General features: G+C 53.3%; 2 protein-coding genes across 2 annotated transcripts; one reads left to right on the top strand and one right to left on the bottom strand.

The window, feature by feature from the left end:
* Nucleotides 1-612: 612 nt before the first annotated feature.
* Nucleotides 613-10,532, bottom strand: MVK (mevalonate kinase). Its single transcript, XM_062504464.1, has 10 exons — nt 10,440-10,532; nt 10,209-10,356; nt 9,185-9,332; nt 8,078-8,233; nt 6,215-6,318; nt 5,344-5,389; nt 4,428-4,518; nt 3,924-4,040; nt 1,067-1,220; nt 613-764 (listed from the first exon to the last, which is right to left on the bottom strand). The coding sequence occupies exons 1-10, from the start codon at nt 10,515-10,517 to the stop codon at nt 613-615; spliced, it is 1,194 nt and encodes a 397-aa protein (XP_062360448.1). The 5' UTR covers nt 10,518-10,532.
* Nucleotides 10,533-10,777: 245 nt separating this feature from the next.
* MMAB (metabolism of cobalamin associated B) lies at nt 10,778-13,608 on the top strand. The gene is made up of 9 exons (XM_062504603.1): nt 10,778-10,828; nt 10,945-11,003; nt 11,083-11,176; nt 11,315-11,372; nt 11,803-11,875; nt 12,054-12,151; nt 12,433-12,497; nt 13,120-13,179; nt 13,325-13,608. Exons 1-9 carry the CDS (start codon nt 10,794-10,796, stop codon nt 13,410-13,412), a joined length of 630 nt encoding a protein of 209 aa, XP_062360587.1. The 5' UTR covers nt 10,778-10,793; the 3' UTR covers nt 13,413-13,608.
* Nucleotides 13,609-18,528: the final 4,920 nt, after the last annotated feature.

The raw sequence follows: 18,528 nt of genomic DNA, 5'->3' as shown, positions 1-18,528 counted from the left end.
GCCTGACTACAGGACTCTGCTTATCAGCCCAAGCAGACATTATGGAAAAGAGTGAAAACCAGTAATTTCACCAGAATTGTGCTTTATCTTGGATTTTAATTACTCAAGACTTAACTAATAGCAGGTAAGAGCTGTATTAAAGGTTTCCTCTTCACTGGGAATGTAGTCCAGAAGAAACAGAGACCTGAGCATCAAGCCCTAAGCTGCCAAAGATGCTCTTCACCCAAAAACGCCAAAGCACTGTGCACATCCACCTTGCCAGCCCCCACAGGGCACCAGGGATGAGGGAAGAGATACCACATGCATCTGAAACAGCAAAGTGTCATTATCCACCTTGGAATCCAGCCAAGCCCCTCTCCTCCTGCCCCTTGGGATTAGCACAGCAGTTGAGGAAGGAAATTCAAACCAGGATTTTGAGAGCCTTGGTCCAACACCATTGGGCATGTGCTCCCAGGTGCCCATCACAGCCCCAAATCCCAGGCCCCAAACGGGCTCCATACCCACATCTGGAGACCCTCAGCCATACAGGAGAAGGGAAAGAAGTTTCCAGGCATCTGGGTACACAAAGCTCCGAGGACGTGGTGCCAGGAGCTCAGTCCTGCCAGAGGCAGCTCAGCTCTGGGTGAGCACGTGCAGCACTTGGGCACTTAGAGAGGAGCAGGAGTGCAGGGTCACCCCGGGGGCCCCAATTTTGGTCTCCCAGCATTCAAATCCACAGGCACACAAGTCTTGCTTGGCTGCTTCCACGGTGAGCGGGGAGGTGTCTGCCAAGAGCAACGCAAGAACAGCCAGAGAGTCAGCTTGGCCACTGCAGGGAAAGAGCCATGGCTCCTCCAAACACAGCCCCTGGCACAGGGCCAGCACCCTCAGGGGCTGACACACATAAATGAACACTCTGAATCAGGCCTGGATCACACACTGCAACCCACAGTGCCAGGCAGTGCTGGGACACATCCCACCCGACCCTCCAGAGCCAGACCAGGGCTGGCAATGATTCCTCTGTGCCCAAACCTGACCCTCCCAAGAGCTGTGAGGAAGGGGAAGATGCCCAAGGGGCTGTACTGACCTGGTGGCAGTAGGGTGATGCCACAGCCACCTCCACCAGCCCCAGTCAGTTTGCTGTGCAGGCTGTGGGATGCTGTCACCTGGCACAGCCTATCCAGGGAGGGGTGGCCCACTCCAAGCACATTTAAGTGGTGTTGGTTTATGTCAAAGAACTCCTAAAAAAAAAAAAACACAAAGAGAGGAGATGAGCACACATTGAGATAGAGGCTCTCACAGCAGTGGCAGCACAACCACATCATTTCTGCAGAAATTTGGCCACCAGCACCAGGAGCGAGGTCAGGACAGAGTCTGAGCTCTGGGCTGCTCGTGTGCCCCTGTCCCCTACCACAACTTGCACAGTGACAGGGGTACAACAGTTCCTGCACCTTCCAAGAAAATCCTGACCACTGCAAGCTGCCAGCAGGAATTTTTTCCAGAGCTCTCTGATGCCTCCTGACTGCTTCTCCTCTGCTCTGTCACTCGAGTGCTGAGCAGGAGGCTGTGCAAGGCCCCTCGCTGGCCGTGGGAAGGGCACGGAGCCAGCAGCTCTCATTCCTGGCTGTCACCCTGTCCTGCTCTGCAATCCATCCAGCAAAGCCAAATCCAGGGACTTCTGACATGGCTGAGGCATCGCTGGAGAGGTGACACAGTGACACAGAGGGACCTCCCTCTGTTTGCTCTGTGCAGCACTTCTTCCTTACGGGGCTGGGAGCCAAGGAGCCTCTCGGCAGCACCGTGCTGGGAATCTGGCACCTAGCTCAAGTGGGGTCGAGAGGGTCCTTCCCTCTGGGAGCAGCCCAGGCCCCTCTTGGAGGGAGCCCATGCTCCTGGCAGAGCTGTGGGAGCAGCCCTGCCACGCTTCCCAGGCAGCCAGACCTGCTGCTCCTGGAGAAAGCTGCTCCAGCAGCAAGATCCAAGCGGCCCAAGGGATGGGACACCACCACACAGAAGTGGAAGTTATAGCTTCTCCCCTCCCAGCAGGACAGGTGAGGAATTCAGGAGCAGAGGGAAAGGCTTGGCCTGTGCTTGGAGCAAGTCTGGAGCAGGGCCGGGAGTAGACACTGGCTCTCTATGCACCACAGGGCCCTCTCACCCATCAGCACCAGCCCTGGAGGAAGGCTGTTCTCAGCAACACTGGTCTGAGAGCCTGACTCCATCACCCCCAAAGCATGTGGTGGCTCTTCCCAGAGGGTGTCACACAAGCCAGGAGCCAGCCAGGACAGGACCAGAGGCAGAGAGGCTCCCTAGCAGCAGCCCTGTGCTCCCTCCCATAGCTAGCAGCACTAAGTTCTTCCCTGCCTGCAGCTCCTGGTGAGCCAAGAGGGGTTCTGTGCACAGGGAGCAGTAGGGCAGGTGTCAGCCACATGCCCCTCCCTCAGCTCCTTCTGGGAATCCTGCCAACACCACGCTGGAGGGGACACTGCAGAAAGAATCCCTCTCCTCCCTCCAGAGCATTTCTGTCCAGTGTTTAAGGAACTGTGGGAAGAGGAAGAAGGCAGCAGGCAGAGCTCAGCCACCACCCATTCTAGGCTGGACAGGACACACATCCATCCAGAGGCCTCTTTATATGCCTGAGTGAGGGCACAGCACTGCCTGTGATGATCCCAGACACCTGTCATCTCCTGATCCAAAATCTGCTAGGAATCTGATGACAGCTTATGACACACTAGACTAGTTCCATGGTTCAAATACAGCACTGGCCAGAGCTGCACATTTCAGAAACAGCCCAAAAGATGTATTTATATATCTGTGTGCTGCATCTAATCAGCTGGGCCTCTGTGGGCTCTTCAAGCACAAGGCAAAACAACAAGATTCAAGACAGGAACCTGCTCACTGCAGTGCTGCTTCCCGGGTGTGGGACACAAGGATGCTCTGGCATTTTCCATGCGAGGATCTCAAAGCACAACTCATATTATCCCCCCTCTTCCCTGTCCCCTGACACCTCTGACAGCCTGAGGATGTGGAACTAAGATGAGGAGTCGTGTGAAGTTGTGCTGTGAATAGACTGCAGACCTCCCTCAGCTGATTGCAGCTCAGCCCACCCCGGGGGGCCCAGAATTCCACCATCCCCCTGGTGCAAAGGGAGCAGGACTCTGCCATGAATCCCATGGGAACAACCCAGAGCAAGAGCAAGGACAAGCAGAGGAACATCTAAGAGCCAAGGGGAGGTATCCAGATGCCAACAAGGACTGGCAACAAATGGCTCCTGAGTGTCCAAGCTGGCTCCCAGGGCCAGGCCAGGCTTGCCTCAGCTGGGACATGGCCATACATCCCTCCCCCATGGTGCTGTGGAGCAGCATTACAGCACTCTCAGCACTTCTTCCACCCGGAAGCCTGTTCCACTCCCCTCCCCAGCCCCTGCTCTTTGAGCAAAGCCAAGACAAACAGATCTTTGTGTGCATCTCGTGCATCAATGTCAGGTCAGCTCTGGGCACAGCTCTGTCTGTGGCTCTCTGGAGCCATGATGAGTGTGGAGCACCAGGAGCTGGCTGGGAACCAGTCAGTCCATCACAAACCAGTGGCTTTGGGCTCTCCTCACTCCAGCCCTGGCAGTGACAGAGCAGTTGCTTTCACAGGCAGTGACTGCCAGAGCCATGGCACTCAATGAAAAAGAAACAAACCTCCAGAGCCACGGGTCCCCAGAGGCCCAGGCTTGTCCCCTCCCTCCCTGCACACAGCTGGGAAGAGGCACCAGCAGCAGCTTCTGTGTCCTGGCTCCAGGAAGGGCATTAAAAGCAGCACACCCAGACCACAGTTTCACTTGGAACTGAACATTTCCTGCTATCACTTTTTTTTTTTTCAGACTTAATGTTCTTTAAATGACATTTTGATGTTCAACAGCAACAGTGGCTAAAAATACTGGCGAGCAAGCCCCTTACCTCCAGCACAGGGTAATGCTCTGGTGATGGATTTGCAGGCATTGCTTCCAGAACATTTTGGCACTCCTGAGAAATGGCATCGATGGAGTCCAGCACTGGGTTCATTATGGCAGGGAACTGGAAAAGGGGAAGGAGGGATGTGAGGTGCCTGCTTGCTGCTTTTCCAATACCACTGGGAGGAAACTGGTCCCAGTCTCTTTGAATGGGTCAATTCCTCACTCATTCCCAGAGCAGGACAGTGGCAACCTGCTCCTGACTGCAGAAAAGGGAGGAACAGAAGGAAACAGGCCAGAGAAAGGAACTACTCTTTTCATTATTGCAAATTGGTGATTTTAACTCCTGTTAAAGTGGAGGAAGGGAGGAGATGAGCTGAAATCTCATTCCCAAGAAGCTGGGAGACAGGAATACAGTGGCTACAGGAGAGATGTCCCAAAAAATCCCTGTGGGACCTGCAGTCCCACATGAGGATTATCACCTACATCTCCATCCCACAACCACCTGCACCTTCAGGATCTTCTCCTTTACACCAGCCACGAGGACCTTGGTGCTCCGAGGGACTTTTGTGTTGGTCAGCAAGATCCTCAGTGTGGGCACCCTGGAAGCAACAGGAGACAAAGAATCCCAGAACACTTTGGATTGGAAGGGACCTTTTAAAGCTCATCTCATTCCAACCCCCTGCCATGGGCAGGGAACATCTCCTGGCCTCTTTCCTTTACACTCCCCTAGGTTACAGCTTATTCTGCCTCCAAAGGCCTCTCTGAGCAGGAACCCAAAATAAGGAGTCCCATTCATTTTTAAAAAAAAAGTTCAGCAGGTGTTTCAGTGCTGGCTGGGTTCAGGCTTGTTCCTCCTGGATACAAGGAACAACTGTACTAGAACTATAAATAGAACTGTAATGTATTTACTAAAATCCTTGTTTTTCAAGCAAATTTTTTCCTTTGAAATACTCTCTACAAGAGTAGCCAGCAGTGGCCATTAACTGCTAATAGAGCAATTTCATGCACTGTGAAAGATTTTAATGGAGTCAGATTATACTTCTCTGGCAGGAGGCAGAGGGAACACAGAGGACCCAGATTTCTCTCTGCCAGTGGTTTTTCCCACCACCAGGTAAGCACAAAGTTCCCCCTCCCCACAGTGTCATTTGCTGCCAGGAGCAGATCCATTCCTGCTGCTCATAATGCCATGAAATTAATATTGATCCTTCGTGCCGTGTTCATCTAATGTCAGATAACAGCCAAACATTTTATTGTCCCCATCCACCCCAACAACTGAGGCTGCCCACACCCAAAATGGGGCTGCAGAGCCCTTCCCACACTCCAGCCATCTCCCATCATCCTCAAACCCTCCAACACCCACCCAGAGCCTCTCTGACATGTTCCACCCACCGTGTGTGAAGGTTATTTTTAAACTCCAATATTACCTCTTTAATGGTGTGATTTTTCCCGCTTGGTATCTCAGGGCTCCACCTAAAGTAAAATACATGTATTGTCTCAATACAGAGCAAGCTGAGAGATAACACAGAAGGTCTTTCATCTTCAGAACCTCACCCAGAGCCTGTGACAGTAATTGCAAGAAACACCAGCTAAATGAACCATGTTCTCCAGCAGCACAGCCCTGCCTCACCCTGCTGCTTTAATGAAAGGGTCTGGCTGGATGTGCTCAACCCAAGGCCTTTCCCTTTGCTCTCCTCTCCTCCAGGGCCACATGAAATAATTTTTGAAAAGGCAAAAGAGTTTGGCCAGCATGAAAACTTCACTGAGAAAACAGAATCCAGCAGTGATTCCTCACAGCAGGGCCAAGCACATGGGATTCCATGAATGTGTGCACTGGTGTCAGCAGCCATCCTGCAGCATGGAATTTCACTGTCCAGAAGAAACGTCTCACTTGGCTCCTACCCTCACAGAGGCACTGTGATTAGGTCTCATTAGAAAGATTATTAACAGTCTCCAAGGACACTTTCAAAACACTGGGAAGTCTCTGCTAATTGAAACTAAATGACAGCTGTCCAACTGCATTTTCCCCTGCATTATCTCTGGGACAGGATTAGGTTTCTTTGTTCACTGCAGACTGTTTAAATATCAGTTATTTGCAGTGAGGTCTCTGCCCTGTGGCACCTGCCTGGGGGGGACAGAGCTCTGCTGTTCTTGCAGCCAGTTCCCAGCATTCCAGCTGGCTCCAGGCTCAGCTCACAGATGGAGAAATCTGAGACAGGAGAAGGATTCCCTGTGTTCAAGCCAAAACAGGGACCCAAATTTGGGAGTTTCCGCCTGGGAAGAAGCAAACACACCTACCCCAGGTGCCAACAGCATTATCCACACCCGAGGGATTGCCATGGATCACCTGCTCCCCTCGGAAGGCCCAGCTGTTAATCAGTGTCAGCTCTTCTTCTGTCCACCTGGAAGGCAAGGAAATAACTCCAACACAAACCACTCCAAACCAGTGGCTAGGGAGGGATCACATTCAAGGGGAAGATCCCAGCCCTGGCCTGGTGAAGATCAGATTCAAGGGAATTCAAGTCCAGACTCATCCCCACCTCATCAAACAGGGTGTGTTACCACAAACACTGGAAAGGCTGAGGGAGTTGGGATTGTTCAGCCTGGAGAGGAGAAGCTTTGGGGTCACCTAATTCCAGTGCCTGAAGGGGCTATGAGAAAGATGGAGAGAGACTATTTACAAGCCTGGAATGACTGGACAAGGAGGAATGGCTTTAAGTTGACAAGAGATTGATAGATTTAGCTTAGATACTAGGAAAAAATTCTTCCCTGTGAGGGTGGTGAGGCCCTGGTTTGACAGGGACACCTTCCACTCTCCCAGGTTGCTCTAAACCCTGTCCAACCTGGCCTTGAACACTTCCAGGGATCCAGGGGCAGCCACAGCTTCTCTGGGAAGCCTGTGCCAGGGCCTCAGCACCCTACAGGGAGGAATTCCCAGTATCCTATCTAATCCTTCTCTCAGTCTGAGCACAAAAACACACCTCTGGCCCTCTCTGCACACCACAAGTCCATTCAACACATATTCCATGCTGGAGCAGAGGCACAGATCCACATTTTGGGAAAGCCTCGCAGCGTCTTGCAGAGGAGAAATTCCAAGAGCCTCCTGCTTCCCCGGGCCTCGGCTGAATGTCTTTATCCATGTCCACACACCTTGCATTCCACCTGCCAGGATTTAATCTGGGAGCACTCAGCAAACAGCTCACACCAGCAGGCTCAGGAACAGGAGTAAACCACTTGTTTTTAATCCTCTTTGAGAGGCTGTGATTCCTCCCGACACAGGAGCCTTTCTATCCCGCTGTTCTTTTCTTGCCATGGGAAGCAAAACCCTTCTGAAGTCTGACACTCCCAGCTCTCTGCACAGCAGCTGGAAGGCAGGAATTATGCTGGATCCATGCTGAAGCCACGGAGGGTGAGCAGGGAATGAAGACATCCTCGCTGAACTGCTTGGAGCTGCACTTTTATTTCCCAATTTGGGAGATTTCCTTGAGCACAGGGGATAAAGTGCTCCCAAACAAGAACCTGTTTCTGGGTCAGGCTGCAAATTCTGGTTCAGAAGCAGAACACAGAACCACCCCCCTTGCTGTCTCACTCTCAGCCCCACACAAAATCCAACACAACAGAGGTTCTGCCCCTCCAGCTTTGATTTTTAACAGCTTCAAACAGAGCCCCCACTCACAGGGGCACAGCACTCCAGGCTTCCAGAAAGCAGAAGAAAAGAAACTCTCTTTCACTAGGTACCGATAAAAGGGAAAGAAAGGCAGGAGATCAAGAAATGTGGCACATGCAGAAAAGAATTCATGGGGAAAAAAAAAATACCAGCAAGGTTCCTTGAGGACTCAAAGCAAAACCTGGAAGATGCTCAGAGAGAGAGGAAACTGAGGCTGAAAAAATTCAGTGTGTTTTATTAAATTGAAAAAACAAAGCCTAAAAAGGGAAAAAAACTTTATTTATCTGACCCTAGACAAAGGAAACAGGCTGAGTTTTACAAAGTCTGGGACAGGGCTGGGAACATTGGGCAGGGACAGGAGATGGGCTCAGGGTGTCACTTATGGTGACAGTAAAGAGAGACCAGGAAAGGTGGCAGTGCCAGAATTCATGCAGGAAAAAGGAAAGGTGGGGCACAGGGAGCAGAGCTGTTCATTCCAGGCTGGAATTCCTTACCTGGCTGTGGATTCTCCCTCCTGCAGTGGGCAGGAGATGGCTCCACACACCATGAGCAGGGCTGCAGCCAGGCACACAGCATAGGCAGCACTGGATCCCAGCCCTGCTCCCGTGGGCAGCTCTGACCACACCACGATATCCACGCTGGGAACATCCCTGCAAAAACAGATACACAGGGACTGACACAACTACCCTGAATTTCCCCTCCAGACAACATCAAAAAAGCAGAGGAGGCTGGTGAGGACTGATCACAGGGAAAGCTGGTTGAAAACTGGCAACATCAGCACATGCATCTGACACACAAGAGCTTCAGGAGGGCTCATTCCCGAATGGAGCAGCCTTTGTGCTGGAATAAAACCCTCCTGAGCTGGATTCATGATTGGCACAGCTTGTCAGGATGCTAGCAGGGGCACTGGGTAACTAAACACCTGAGAAGCACCATAAGGAGCCCCTTCAGAGATTCCTGTAAACTGGATTTTAATAGCATTTCTAAATAAAGTGTAAACATTCCAACTCTGTAATTGCACAGTGATATCCCACTGGAGCAAGAGGCTGGTGGGGAACACGGACATATCCATGTCCTTTTGCTCTACTGAACACACCTGGGTTGTGTTACAGATCCCAAAATCAAGCCCAGGAGATTTTCAGTGCTGCTGAGTGACAGTCCCAGTGCCACTCTGAAACTGCAGAGAAATCACGACCCAGCTACACATCCCAGGTCTTTACCCTTGGATTTCTTGGATGAGAATATGGAAGTTGGGCTCTGCTTTAGTTTCTGACACTTCCCTGAGAACCCATCCAGTCACACCAACAACATTAACTGTGCTGGGCAAGGCTGGGAACTGGAACACCCCCAAATTCTCAGAGTTTGAGGGAGATTCAGCCCATGAGGAGATCAGGTTTAGCTCAGACGACAAACTTAACAGTTTATTTCTGTTTTTCCAGCCTATGACAGAAGCTGCCTGCTAGAGGGAGGGGTGTCTGTGTTGTGACTGTGGCATGAACTGCTCTGGTTCCAGCCTTCAAAACTAAGTGAGAGCAGAGACTCCCAGCTCGCCTGGGGCACCCACCCACCACCAAATTTTTGGGGCAAGAGCAGAGCCTTACCCATACTTAGCAGAAATAGCCAGGCACATATACAGGAAGGCAAGAGTAGCAAGGCTTTCTGGAGCGGAAGCTCCAGCAGCAATTCCAGCAAACTCCCTCAGTGCATCCAGCTGTTCTGTGCTGGGGGACTTGGACTCATCAAAGTCAGCTATGGAAGTAAGCAGGGAAGAGTTTAAGCACTTAAAAACCAGGGAATTGTTACACTGAGACCAGTACTTATAACAAAATCTATTACAACAGGCAGAAACAGCTGGGGCCAATTTCAGATTCTACCTGAGGATTTGTGGTAAAATAAGAGCAAAATCTCCACCAGCCACTCTGAAATCCCAGGGTTTCCACACTCCACATCTCCAACTGTTTCCCTGCCTACACCTCCCAGTGCATCCATCCATAATCACCCTGGAAAACATGTCAGGTCACAAACTCTTCATTTAAGAACGTGGATTTTGGGACTGGGATATCCTGAGGCTCCAGGCAGTACAAGGTGCTGCAGAAATTCCCGTGAGGGCTGGCGTGGGACAGGCAGACAGGAGAACAGGTCCTGTATCCCTGACTTGCCCAGGAGCCCCCAGCTCTGAGCAGCTTCAGAGAGGCTCCTGTTTGGCCCCCAGCAGTACCACACTGGGATGTGGCTCCAGGCTGGCTCCTGCCTGTGTCACAGCATTGCCCGAGCTACAACAGTACCGGAACAAGTCCCTGGAACCCAAAACAGGAGGGGACAGGACCACACGCGGACACCTGAGCATCAGCGGGGTCACAAGGGGCACATGGAGAATGTAAGTAACCAAGAGGTGCAGGAACAGGTCAGCGAGAGGGGTCAGAGACAGCGAGGTCCTGAAACACTGCAGGGGGGACAAATAACCCCCACGGGGGTCCCTGCAGAGTCACCCTACGGGGGTTCTGCAAGGTCACCTCATGACGGGGGGGGGGTGTCCCAGCACGGCCACCGGGGTGTAGCGGGCACCGAACAGTACCGAGAGCCCCTCACCGCCCCGGGGCAGCGGCTCCTCCCCTCGGCCCTTGCCTGCGATCCGCCCCCGCAGGGCCCGGAGGCCGGGGGTGTCCCAGCTCCTCCGGACGCCGACGCCGGGCAGGCAGACGCTCAGCCGGCCCTCAGCACCGGGCCGCAGACGGAGAAACGTCCGCAGATCCAGCGCCACAGCCAGGGCCACCTGTGAGCGGAGAACGGGGATCAGCGGGGCCGGGCAGCCCTTACCGAGATGGGCAGCCCTTACTTTACCCGTCGTGCCCTCACCTTGCCCAGCACCACCGCGTGCTCCCCGTGCAGGATCACCTTCCCCGGCGCCGACACCGCCAGCTCCCGCGCCCACATCCCCGCTGCCTCACGGCCCGACTGACAGCCCCACCCACCAATCGGGGCAGCGCCCTGCCCCGCCTCCCTGCGCTCAGCCAATGGCCGGGCGCGGTACGGGGGCGGGGTTTTCGCGCGGCCAATGGGAAGGGGGCGCAGCGGGATGGCGCGGTGCTGGGGTGACAGCGTGGGCTGAGGGCGGGACGGTGGCCGCGCGGGGTCACGGCGTGGCGGCGACGGCGGCCGGGAGGGATGTGGCGGAGGGCGGCGGTGACGGCGGGACGGGGACTGCGGGGGATGGCGGAGCGGCGGTGGCGGAGCGGGGCGGGCAGGTGAGCGTGGGAGGGCCGGGACCCCCTCACGGTGTCGTTCCCTCCCTCACGGTGTGTCCCCTCCTCACAGTGTTCTCCGTCCCCACGGTGTCCCCTCACGGTTTGTGCCTCCACAGCCCCGACCGCGCCGCTGCCGAGCGGGCCCCGAGAATCTACACGAGGACAGGAGATTCAGGTAGAGCCCGGGGCGGCCCGGGGGCTGCGGGCAGAGCTCTCCCTCCCCAAGCCCTGAGCACCTCCCGCCTTTCCCAAAGGATTCTCCAGCACCTTCACCGGGGAGCGGCGGCCGAAGGGCGACAGGATCTTCGAGGCACTGGGAGCCACGGACGAGCTGAGCTCGGCCATCGGGTAAGGACCGCCTCGGAGTATCCAAATAATTTGGAAAATAATGTTTGTTATGATTTCTTCATTCCCAGCTAACTCTGTGGTTTATTTTGTTTTTGTTTGTTTGTTTGTTTGTTTGTTTGTTTGTTTTCTCTAACCAAGGCTAGCTGGTGAATTTAGCAGTGAAAAGGGCCACACGTTTGTTGATCAACTTCATAAAGTGAGTATTAATGATAGTCTTCGTCCAGTGCAGTCCCTTACCTGTGCTATTAAAACATGAACTTCTTAATTTCAACCACAATGCTCCCACTGACACACAGGAATTCAGTACATTTTGTATTTAAATATATAAATCTTTAAGATTGCTCTCTAAAAGGTAAATTTCAAGAAGGAAGCTGGTAGACCAAATTCTTAATTATGGGCAGATAGATTAATCTCTAGGTCTATTTTAAATCAGATTCACATTATGAACCCAAGTTTTGTTGTAACAGAGCTCCAGGTTTGAAACTGAGGCACAAACCAACCACGAGGGCACAGCAGTGCCACAGGTCCTGCCTGGGCAGCCTGTGAGTTTGGCTGATTAGCTCTGCTGAGCACAGGAATGCAAAAAGCCATGGCTGGGAGTGACAGCACTTGTGATTTTTGGCCAGGTCCAGTGCATGCTGCAGGATGTGGGCTCCAACCTCGCCACGCCGCTCTCCTCAGCCAGGGAGGCTCACCGGAGTAAGTCTTGCCTTTCCTGGGATGGCAGCTCTTGGGCACAGCCTGGCATGGGTGCTGGTGGGATGCTGAAGGATGTATTTGATTTCTTAGGACTTGCTGATCCAATAAAGCAAAATTAGAGTTCAGCTTGTTGTCTGAAACACTTTTTTTTCAGTTGATTCTTCTTTCCTCTCTGCAGAACGAACATCATTCAGCGAGAAGCCCGTCCTGGAGCTGGAGCAGTGGATTGACAGCTACTCAGAGCAGCTCCCTCCCCTCAGAGCCTTCATCCTGCCTGTAGGTGTTGCCTGTGCCCCTCACTTCCTTGGGGTAGCCCTGCTCCACTGCTTACCACAGGAAAACAGCCTGGGAGGCTGCTATTTCCATAGGGAAAAGCAGAGACAAGGAGCTGAGAGTTACATTTCCCCACCCTGCTGCACTGGGATATCCCTCCCTTGCCTGACCATGGCACAGGGATCAGTTCCATGTGTGTGAGAGGTGCTGAGCCCTCGCAGGGAGGGGAGGGATGGCTGTCCCTGCTGGTGCAGACATTCAGTGGTGTTTCCTTGCTGTTCCAGTCTGGAGGCAGGAGCAGTGCTGCTCTCCACTTCTCCCGAGCCGTGTGCCGTAGGGCTGAGAGGTGGTGAGTGCTGTGATGGGATCACCCTGAGGAAAGGGGATGGGGACACCCCAGTGACAGTAAACCAGGGCTGGGATGGGCTTGAGGGCCAAGCCAAGCTTGTGTTTCTTTAGTTCAGTTGCAGGAGGCACAAAGACTCTGTTCTTCCTTCCCCTTAGCTGGGTCATCCAATCCCCTTTTGGGATTCTGCAGCCCCGTCCAACCTGGCCTTGGACACTTCCAGGGATCCGGGGGCACCCACAGCTTCTCTGGGAAACTTGTGCCGTGGCCTCACTACCCTCACAGGGAAGAATTTCTTCTCAACATCCCATCTAACCCTGCCCTCTGGCAGTGGGAAGCCATTCCCTCTGTCCTGTCACTCCAGGCCCTTGTAATTAGTCTTTCTCAGTGATTCTCTCTCAGAGATTCCCATGGATGAGTATCCTGGGAGGAGCAGAGCTGGACAGACACAAACATTTCTGGCATCATTTACCCCTCCCAGATCCCTCTGGGAAGCAAAGATCCTTCACTTCTGGAGGAGTCAAAGTGGGGACCCCAGGGGAGGTTTGGGGTGGGAACAAGCTCCAGCCTTTGTGCACTCAGAGCTGGAAGATTAAACACCAGCATTTCCCTTTGCTTTTCCCAGCGTGGTCCCTTTAGTCCAAGCAGGGGAAGCAGATCCAAACGTGGCCAAGTATTTAAACAGGTAAAAAAATAAAATCCCAAACCACTGCCGTGTCCTGCTGAAGCATTCCCTTAGTTCTGGGGATAAAACTGGGAGTTCTGCTTCTCATCAAGCTTCTGTTCTGGGATAAGATCACTGGTTTTCCTGCTTTTCCCTTGCTTTCCAGGCTCAGTGATTATCTCTTTGTCCTGGCACGTTATGCTGCAATGAAGGAAGGGAAGGAAGAGAAAATCTACATAAAACCTGAACCATAGCTGGGAGCTGGAATGTTTTGTCCTTGATCATGGAAAACTAAATCCAGTTGACTGCTTTTGTCCATCAAGGAAGGGAGAGAGAACAAGCCTGGACTGGAAATGGGAGCTGCCAAGGATTTCCATGTGAAATAATCAGGACCTTGTTGATAAATCCTGAGAGGAACAGAATCACAGAATATCCTGAGCTGGAAGAGACCCAAACCCACCAGTTATTCCCTGGGCCTGGTCCACACATCCCATGTGGGGATGGCTCTGGAGTCACTGCTTCTCCCAAGTGGGAGTTGAGGCAGAATTCCAGTCACATTTTGGAGATGCCTTCATTTCCCTGGGCAGCAGCAGGTGCTGTGGGAAGGCTCTGACAGGACTCGGAGGGATGATGAAGGGAGAACAATCAGCTCCTCCTTTGAAGTCACAGTGCTCATATGGAGCAGCAGCTGGAGGCATTTGGGAATTGTGTCCACAGCTCTGAAATAATAAATGTGAATTTCCTTGTACCAAAGGGCTACAAACTGTCACATTTTAACACTGAGCCCTGTGTGCTTTGCTGCTCCAAGTCCCTTCCAATCCATCAGCTCTGGCTGGAGCTGAGCTGTACAGATTTACAGGAATGCACCAAGAATTCCTTGGCTATGGCTGCCTCTTGTTGTGCATGTGAGGAATGTCTCTGTGCTGACAATCCAGTGCCTCCCCTGCCAGGAACAGGGCTCACAGGATGGAGGGGGTGTAGCAGGAAAGGCCAAATCCCCAGGTCCATGTGCTGGGGTTGTCTTCATTTGGAGCTGTCCCTTGGAAGGGTGGGACCAGCTGCCCCTCCAGCTGCAGGAACAACTGGAGAAGCACAGCCCAGGGTTTGGGAGCACCCATGGCACTGAGGTTGCAGGAAAAGGGGTTGGGATGAGGAGCAACGCCCCAAGGGTTCCTCCCGGGGTGTCTGTGCTGACCCTGGAACATTGTTTCACAGGGCCCTTGGCAGAGCAGGCTGGAGCGAGCTCACACCCACATCACCCAGACAATTCTAGCTCTGCACTCAAGTCCAAGCTGCTTCCAGCTTGGAAATAAAACTGGGAAGAATCCATGTGAACCCTGGTGTTGTAATTTTTCCCCCGGGAATGCTGTGGGCTGCAATGTGGTGATGTCCATCCAGGGCTTGTCCTGCTTTTAGTGGAGCAGCTTTTAAATCCATCCTGCCCCTTCCCCGGTTTAATCATTTGAGTAGAACCAACCTTAAACTTGTTCTCCAAAGAATCTCTGGCTCTGTGTCCCTTTTTGGCCAGGGAGGAATGCCCAGCACTAACAGAACCCCCGTCTCATCACTCACCTGGGTTTGAGGCAGATATTTCATGGCTCTTGTTAATGCACATTTTTCATGGAGTAATTTTCCAAGCCTCAGCCTGGAACACATCCCAGTGACAAATGCTCTGGATTTGGATGGTCCCATCAGCTGCAGTGTCACCTCAGCCGTTCCCTCTGCCTGCTCCATCCAGTTTTACGAGAGCTCTGGCTCTGGGACTGAACCTCAGAAATCAAGAGGCTTTTCAAGTTTAATTTAATAAAATCCTTTGCAGTATAAATTCTTCATGAATGCTCCATAAATCAGCTTGGGGAGGGATTTATAGTATTTCCTTTTTTTTCCAGCTGGTGTGAAGAAATCTCACTACTGTTTTGGGACCAGAGCTGGCATTGTTTCGATTGCAAGGAGAAATAAATCAAGCTACTACACTTAACATGATGGAGAGATTGAATTTACTGGGGTGCTCCCAGCTGCCCCCTCTCTCTCTACCCACAGCAGTTGTTTCTGGAGGGCTGAGGCAGAGAGAGGTGCTGGGGTGACCCCTGTGTGTCACTAAGCAGGGCTTGACTTTAGGAGGGAGTTAGGACAAGGCTGCAGCTCAGCAGGGCTGGGCTAGGGTCAGGACATTCTGCCCTGAGAGTTGTCCCCAAGGTCACAGGACAGCCATGGGCTCTTGAGCTGGGGGGGCTCAGCCTGGAGAAAAGGAGGCTCAGGAAGGACCATGTGGGTCTGCACAACTCCCTGACAGGAGGGGACAGCTAGGGGGGTTTGGGCTCTGCTCCCAAAGAACAGGGACAGGAGGAGAGGGAACTGCCTTAGGCTGGGCCAGGGGGAGGCTCAGGTTGGACGTCAGGAGGAATTTCCTCACTGAAAGAGTGGTCAGAAATTAGGAGGCTGCCCAGGGAGGTTTGGAGTCACCATCCCTGGAGGTGTCCAAGGAAAGACTGGACATGGTACTCAATGCTCTGGGCTGGTGACAAGGTAGGAATCCATGGTTGACTCCATGGTCTTGGAAGGCTTTTCCAATCTGGATGATTCTGGGATCCTGTGATTCCTCAGGCTCTGGTACACCCTCCCCACCAGGCTGGAGCACAGGCATGGGACAGCTGAGCTGTCCCTACTCCTGACCCCACAAGGTCAAACCAGGCAGCAGCAGTAGAGTGACCAAAACAAAAACTTGGCTTTAAATCCAAATAAAACTCCCTTGCTCTGGGCTGGCAGCTGTTTTTCCAAGTTCTTTGTCTCTTCCCAGCCCTCCCTGCTGTACAGCATAGGGATTCCAGTGCCTGCACCTCATTAATATCACGGGGGAAGGCAGATGCTTTGTCCAGGCTGCCCAGCTCCAGCGCCCAGCAACATTCCTGCCTCACAGGGTGCCTGATCTGGGATTGCTCCGGAGCTGCCAGCACAGCCATATGTTGCTAAGGGTCGTTTATTCTTGTTTGTAAAATGTATGGCTGCTCCCAGCTTCCACACTGTCAAAATGAGAAGAACTGGCCCCAAAATCTCTTGCTGCATGATTGGATCAGACGCCCGTACATCTGTTAACGCTGTAGGAGCTGTAAAATGGAATAAGTTGGGCTATAACTCAAGCACCTCGATTACCACCACGATGTGGGAGCAGCCGAGTGGCTGCTGCTCTGCCAGCAATGACACAAACATCCATTGTGCCAAGTCAGATGTAAACTTACACAAGGCAGCATTTCCTGGGCCAGGGCTCAGAAGGGAGGAGAAGGATGAGAGCCCCCACCTTGACAGGATGTGCTGAAGCCCCAGCATGGCGAGTTTTGGGGTGCACAGCCCTGGCAAGGGGGAGCCAACAGCACCACTGGAGCTGTAGGAACAGATAGAGCAAGTCCCGTGGTCTCACAAGCTCCTGAAATCCCCCATTTAGCCTGGAAATGGGCAAGGAAAAATCTCCCCCACTCCAGAGAAGCCCAGGGCAGGAACCATCAGCCCTGTGTCTGACAGGAGCAGATTGAGCCTGTCTGTGGAGGAAGGGGCTGTCTAGAACCCTCAGCTCCCCCTGTGCTGCAGCCTGGCCCAAAGTGCCCACCCCAGTGCCCACCTCACCCCAGTGCCCTGTCCCTGCCTTGGCAGGGCAGGCACAGAGAGGCAGAGTGACACAGGGAGGGCTCAAACCACCCCAGGAACACTGGGTGTTCCTGTAGAGCAATTTGACCTCAGAAAGAGCCAAGAAACCAGATTGTGAGCACCAGTTCAGTGCCACTTACCCAGGTGGTGACAGTGTCAAGTGCCACGTGGTGTGACCACTCCAGCACCTGCTGCAGGATATGCTGCACCTCTTGGTAAATGTGAGCAAACACAAAAATGAGCTGCAGAGACATCAGACCTCACTCTGCTCAGGGACGTGGAGACCAGAGCATGGCACAGCCTCCTCTCCACCCTAACCTGGAATCTAGCATGGGGCACAGGTGCAGAACAGAGGGACCAGACAGACGGAATACCAGCCTGGGTGTGAGCCAGGGGGTTGGGACAGCCTGTGGGAGCAGGAGAGGGGCAGCAGGAGCTGCTGTTTGTTCCTGAACACCCCGTGCCTGCAGCAGGGAGGGACACCAGGCTCCAGGGATCTCTCCCATCCTCCAGGGATCCCTCCCAGCTCCTCATCCCACAGTGCCCAGTTTCATGGTCCCAAGGTCTGGGATAGCCACGGCCACCTCTCACCTCGGTGGCCCTGAGCGATGCTGTGCCCAGATCCTGGATGATGCCAGGGAAGCAGGGGCTGTGCAGGCCTGGCTGCTGCCAGCTCTGCCTTGGCAGCAGCTGCTCTGGGCTTGCTTTTTGCTGTTCCTGACGGTGCCAGATGCCTCTGTGTCAAAACAATGGCACTTGCACACTGACTGGGAGCCTCTCCCTTGCTCTCACCGTGTTCCCACTCCCTGCAGACCCAGGGAGGGCTGGGAATGGCCAGGGGGGAAGAAGGGCTCCAAATCCAGAGTCAGAGGGAAGCTGGAGCAGCAGGCACAGCTCTCACTCCTCCAAGGAGCTTCCAGCATCAGGCACAGACAGAAACACACAATATTATGATATTGTTATTATATCAAATTGTAACAATTATCAAACTCCATGTCAGCTCCAGCAGCTGCTCCTTGGGGCTGCCCCTACTCCTGCACTGGGGGATCCTCTCCACCAGTGTTTCCAGTCACCATTCCCAGATGTGCACTGAGCATTACTGATCCCAGCACCTGCCTCTGCATCCAAGGAACACCAACACCCTGTGGAAAGACCAAAAAGTCACAGCACTCTGCAGGACCAGGCAGAACTTCTCCAAGCATATTCCAACGTGAGCAAATTCTGCTTCAAACAATGCTGCCAGGTCCCTTTGGGCTCAGCAGGCCTCATATCCTCCCATTTGGAGCACTCCACAGATCCCAGCCCTCAGGGGCACCTGAGCACAGAGGAGGCACCAGGCACGAGCCTGGCTACAGGAATTCCCATGGGAGCAGAAGGCTCCATGCCCAGCCTGGCAGACTCACAGAATCCCAGACTGGAGTAAATTGGAGAGGACTTCAAAGCTCATTCTATTCTACCCCCTGCCATGGGCAGGGACACCTTCCCCTGTCCCAGGTTGCTCCAAGACCCATCGAGCCTGGCTTGGACACTTCCAGGGATCCAGGGGCAGCCACAGCTTCTCTGGGCAATCTGTACCTCACCCTTGGAATAAAGGCAGGTGCTCTTTGAGAGGTTCCAGGGTCCCAGTGCCCTGCTCTGCTGTGCCAGGAGCATCCCACCAGCACATTCCCCATCCCAGGAAAGGACCAGGAGACACCCAACCACCTGAAATCATCCCAGCTTTATTTTCTC

Source organism: Cinclus cinclus, chromosome 17 (assembly GCF_963662255.1).
Source record: "Cinclus cinclus chromosome 17, bCinCin1.1, whole genome shotgun sequence".
Taxonomy (NCBI): domain Eukaryota; kingdom Metazoa; phylum Chordata; class Aves; order Passeriformes; family Cinclidae; genus Cinclus; species Cinclus cinclus.
Note: the sequence above shows the minus strand (reverse complement) of the source record. Positions and strands in the feature narration are given on the sequence as shown.

Coding starts and splice junctions, on each gene's coding strand:
- MVK (XM_062504464.1), bottom strand. CDS start 10,517: ATGTGGGCGCGGGAGCTGGCGGTGTCGGCGCCGGGGAAGGTGATCCTG. Junction 6,319..8,077: donor GAGGGAGAATCCACAGCCAG/GTAAGGAATTCC, acceptor CTTGCCTTCCAG/GTGGACAGAAGAAGAGCTGA. Junction 4,041..4,427: donor TAAAGGAGAAGATCCTGAAG/GTGCAGGTGGTT, acceptor CCCCTTTTCCAG/TTCCCTGCCATAATGAACCC.
- MMAB (XM_062504603.1), top strand. CDS start 10,794: ATGGCGGAGCGGCGGTGGCGGAGCGGGGCGGGCAG. Junction 11,177..11,314: donor GAGCTGAGCTCGGCCATCGG/GTAAGGACCGCC, acceptor TCTCTAACCAAG/GCTAGCTGGTGAATTTAGCA. Junction 11,373..11,802: donor TTGTTGATCAACTTCATAAA/GTGAGTATTAAT, acceptor ATTTTTGGCCAG/GTCCAGTGCATGCTGCAGGA.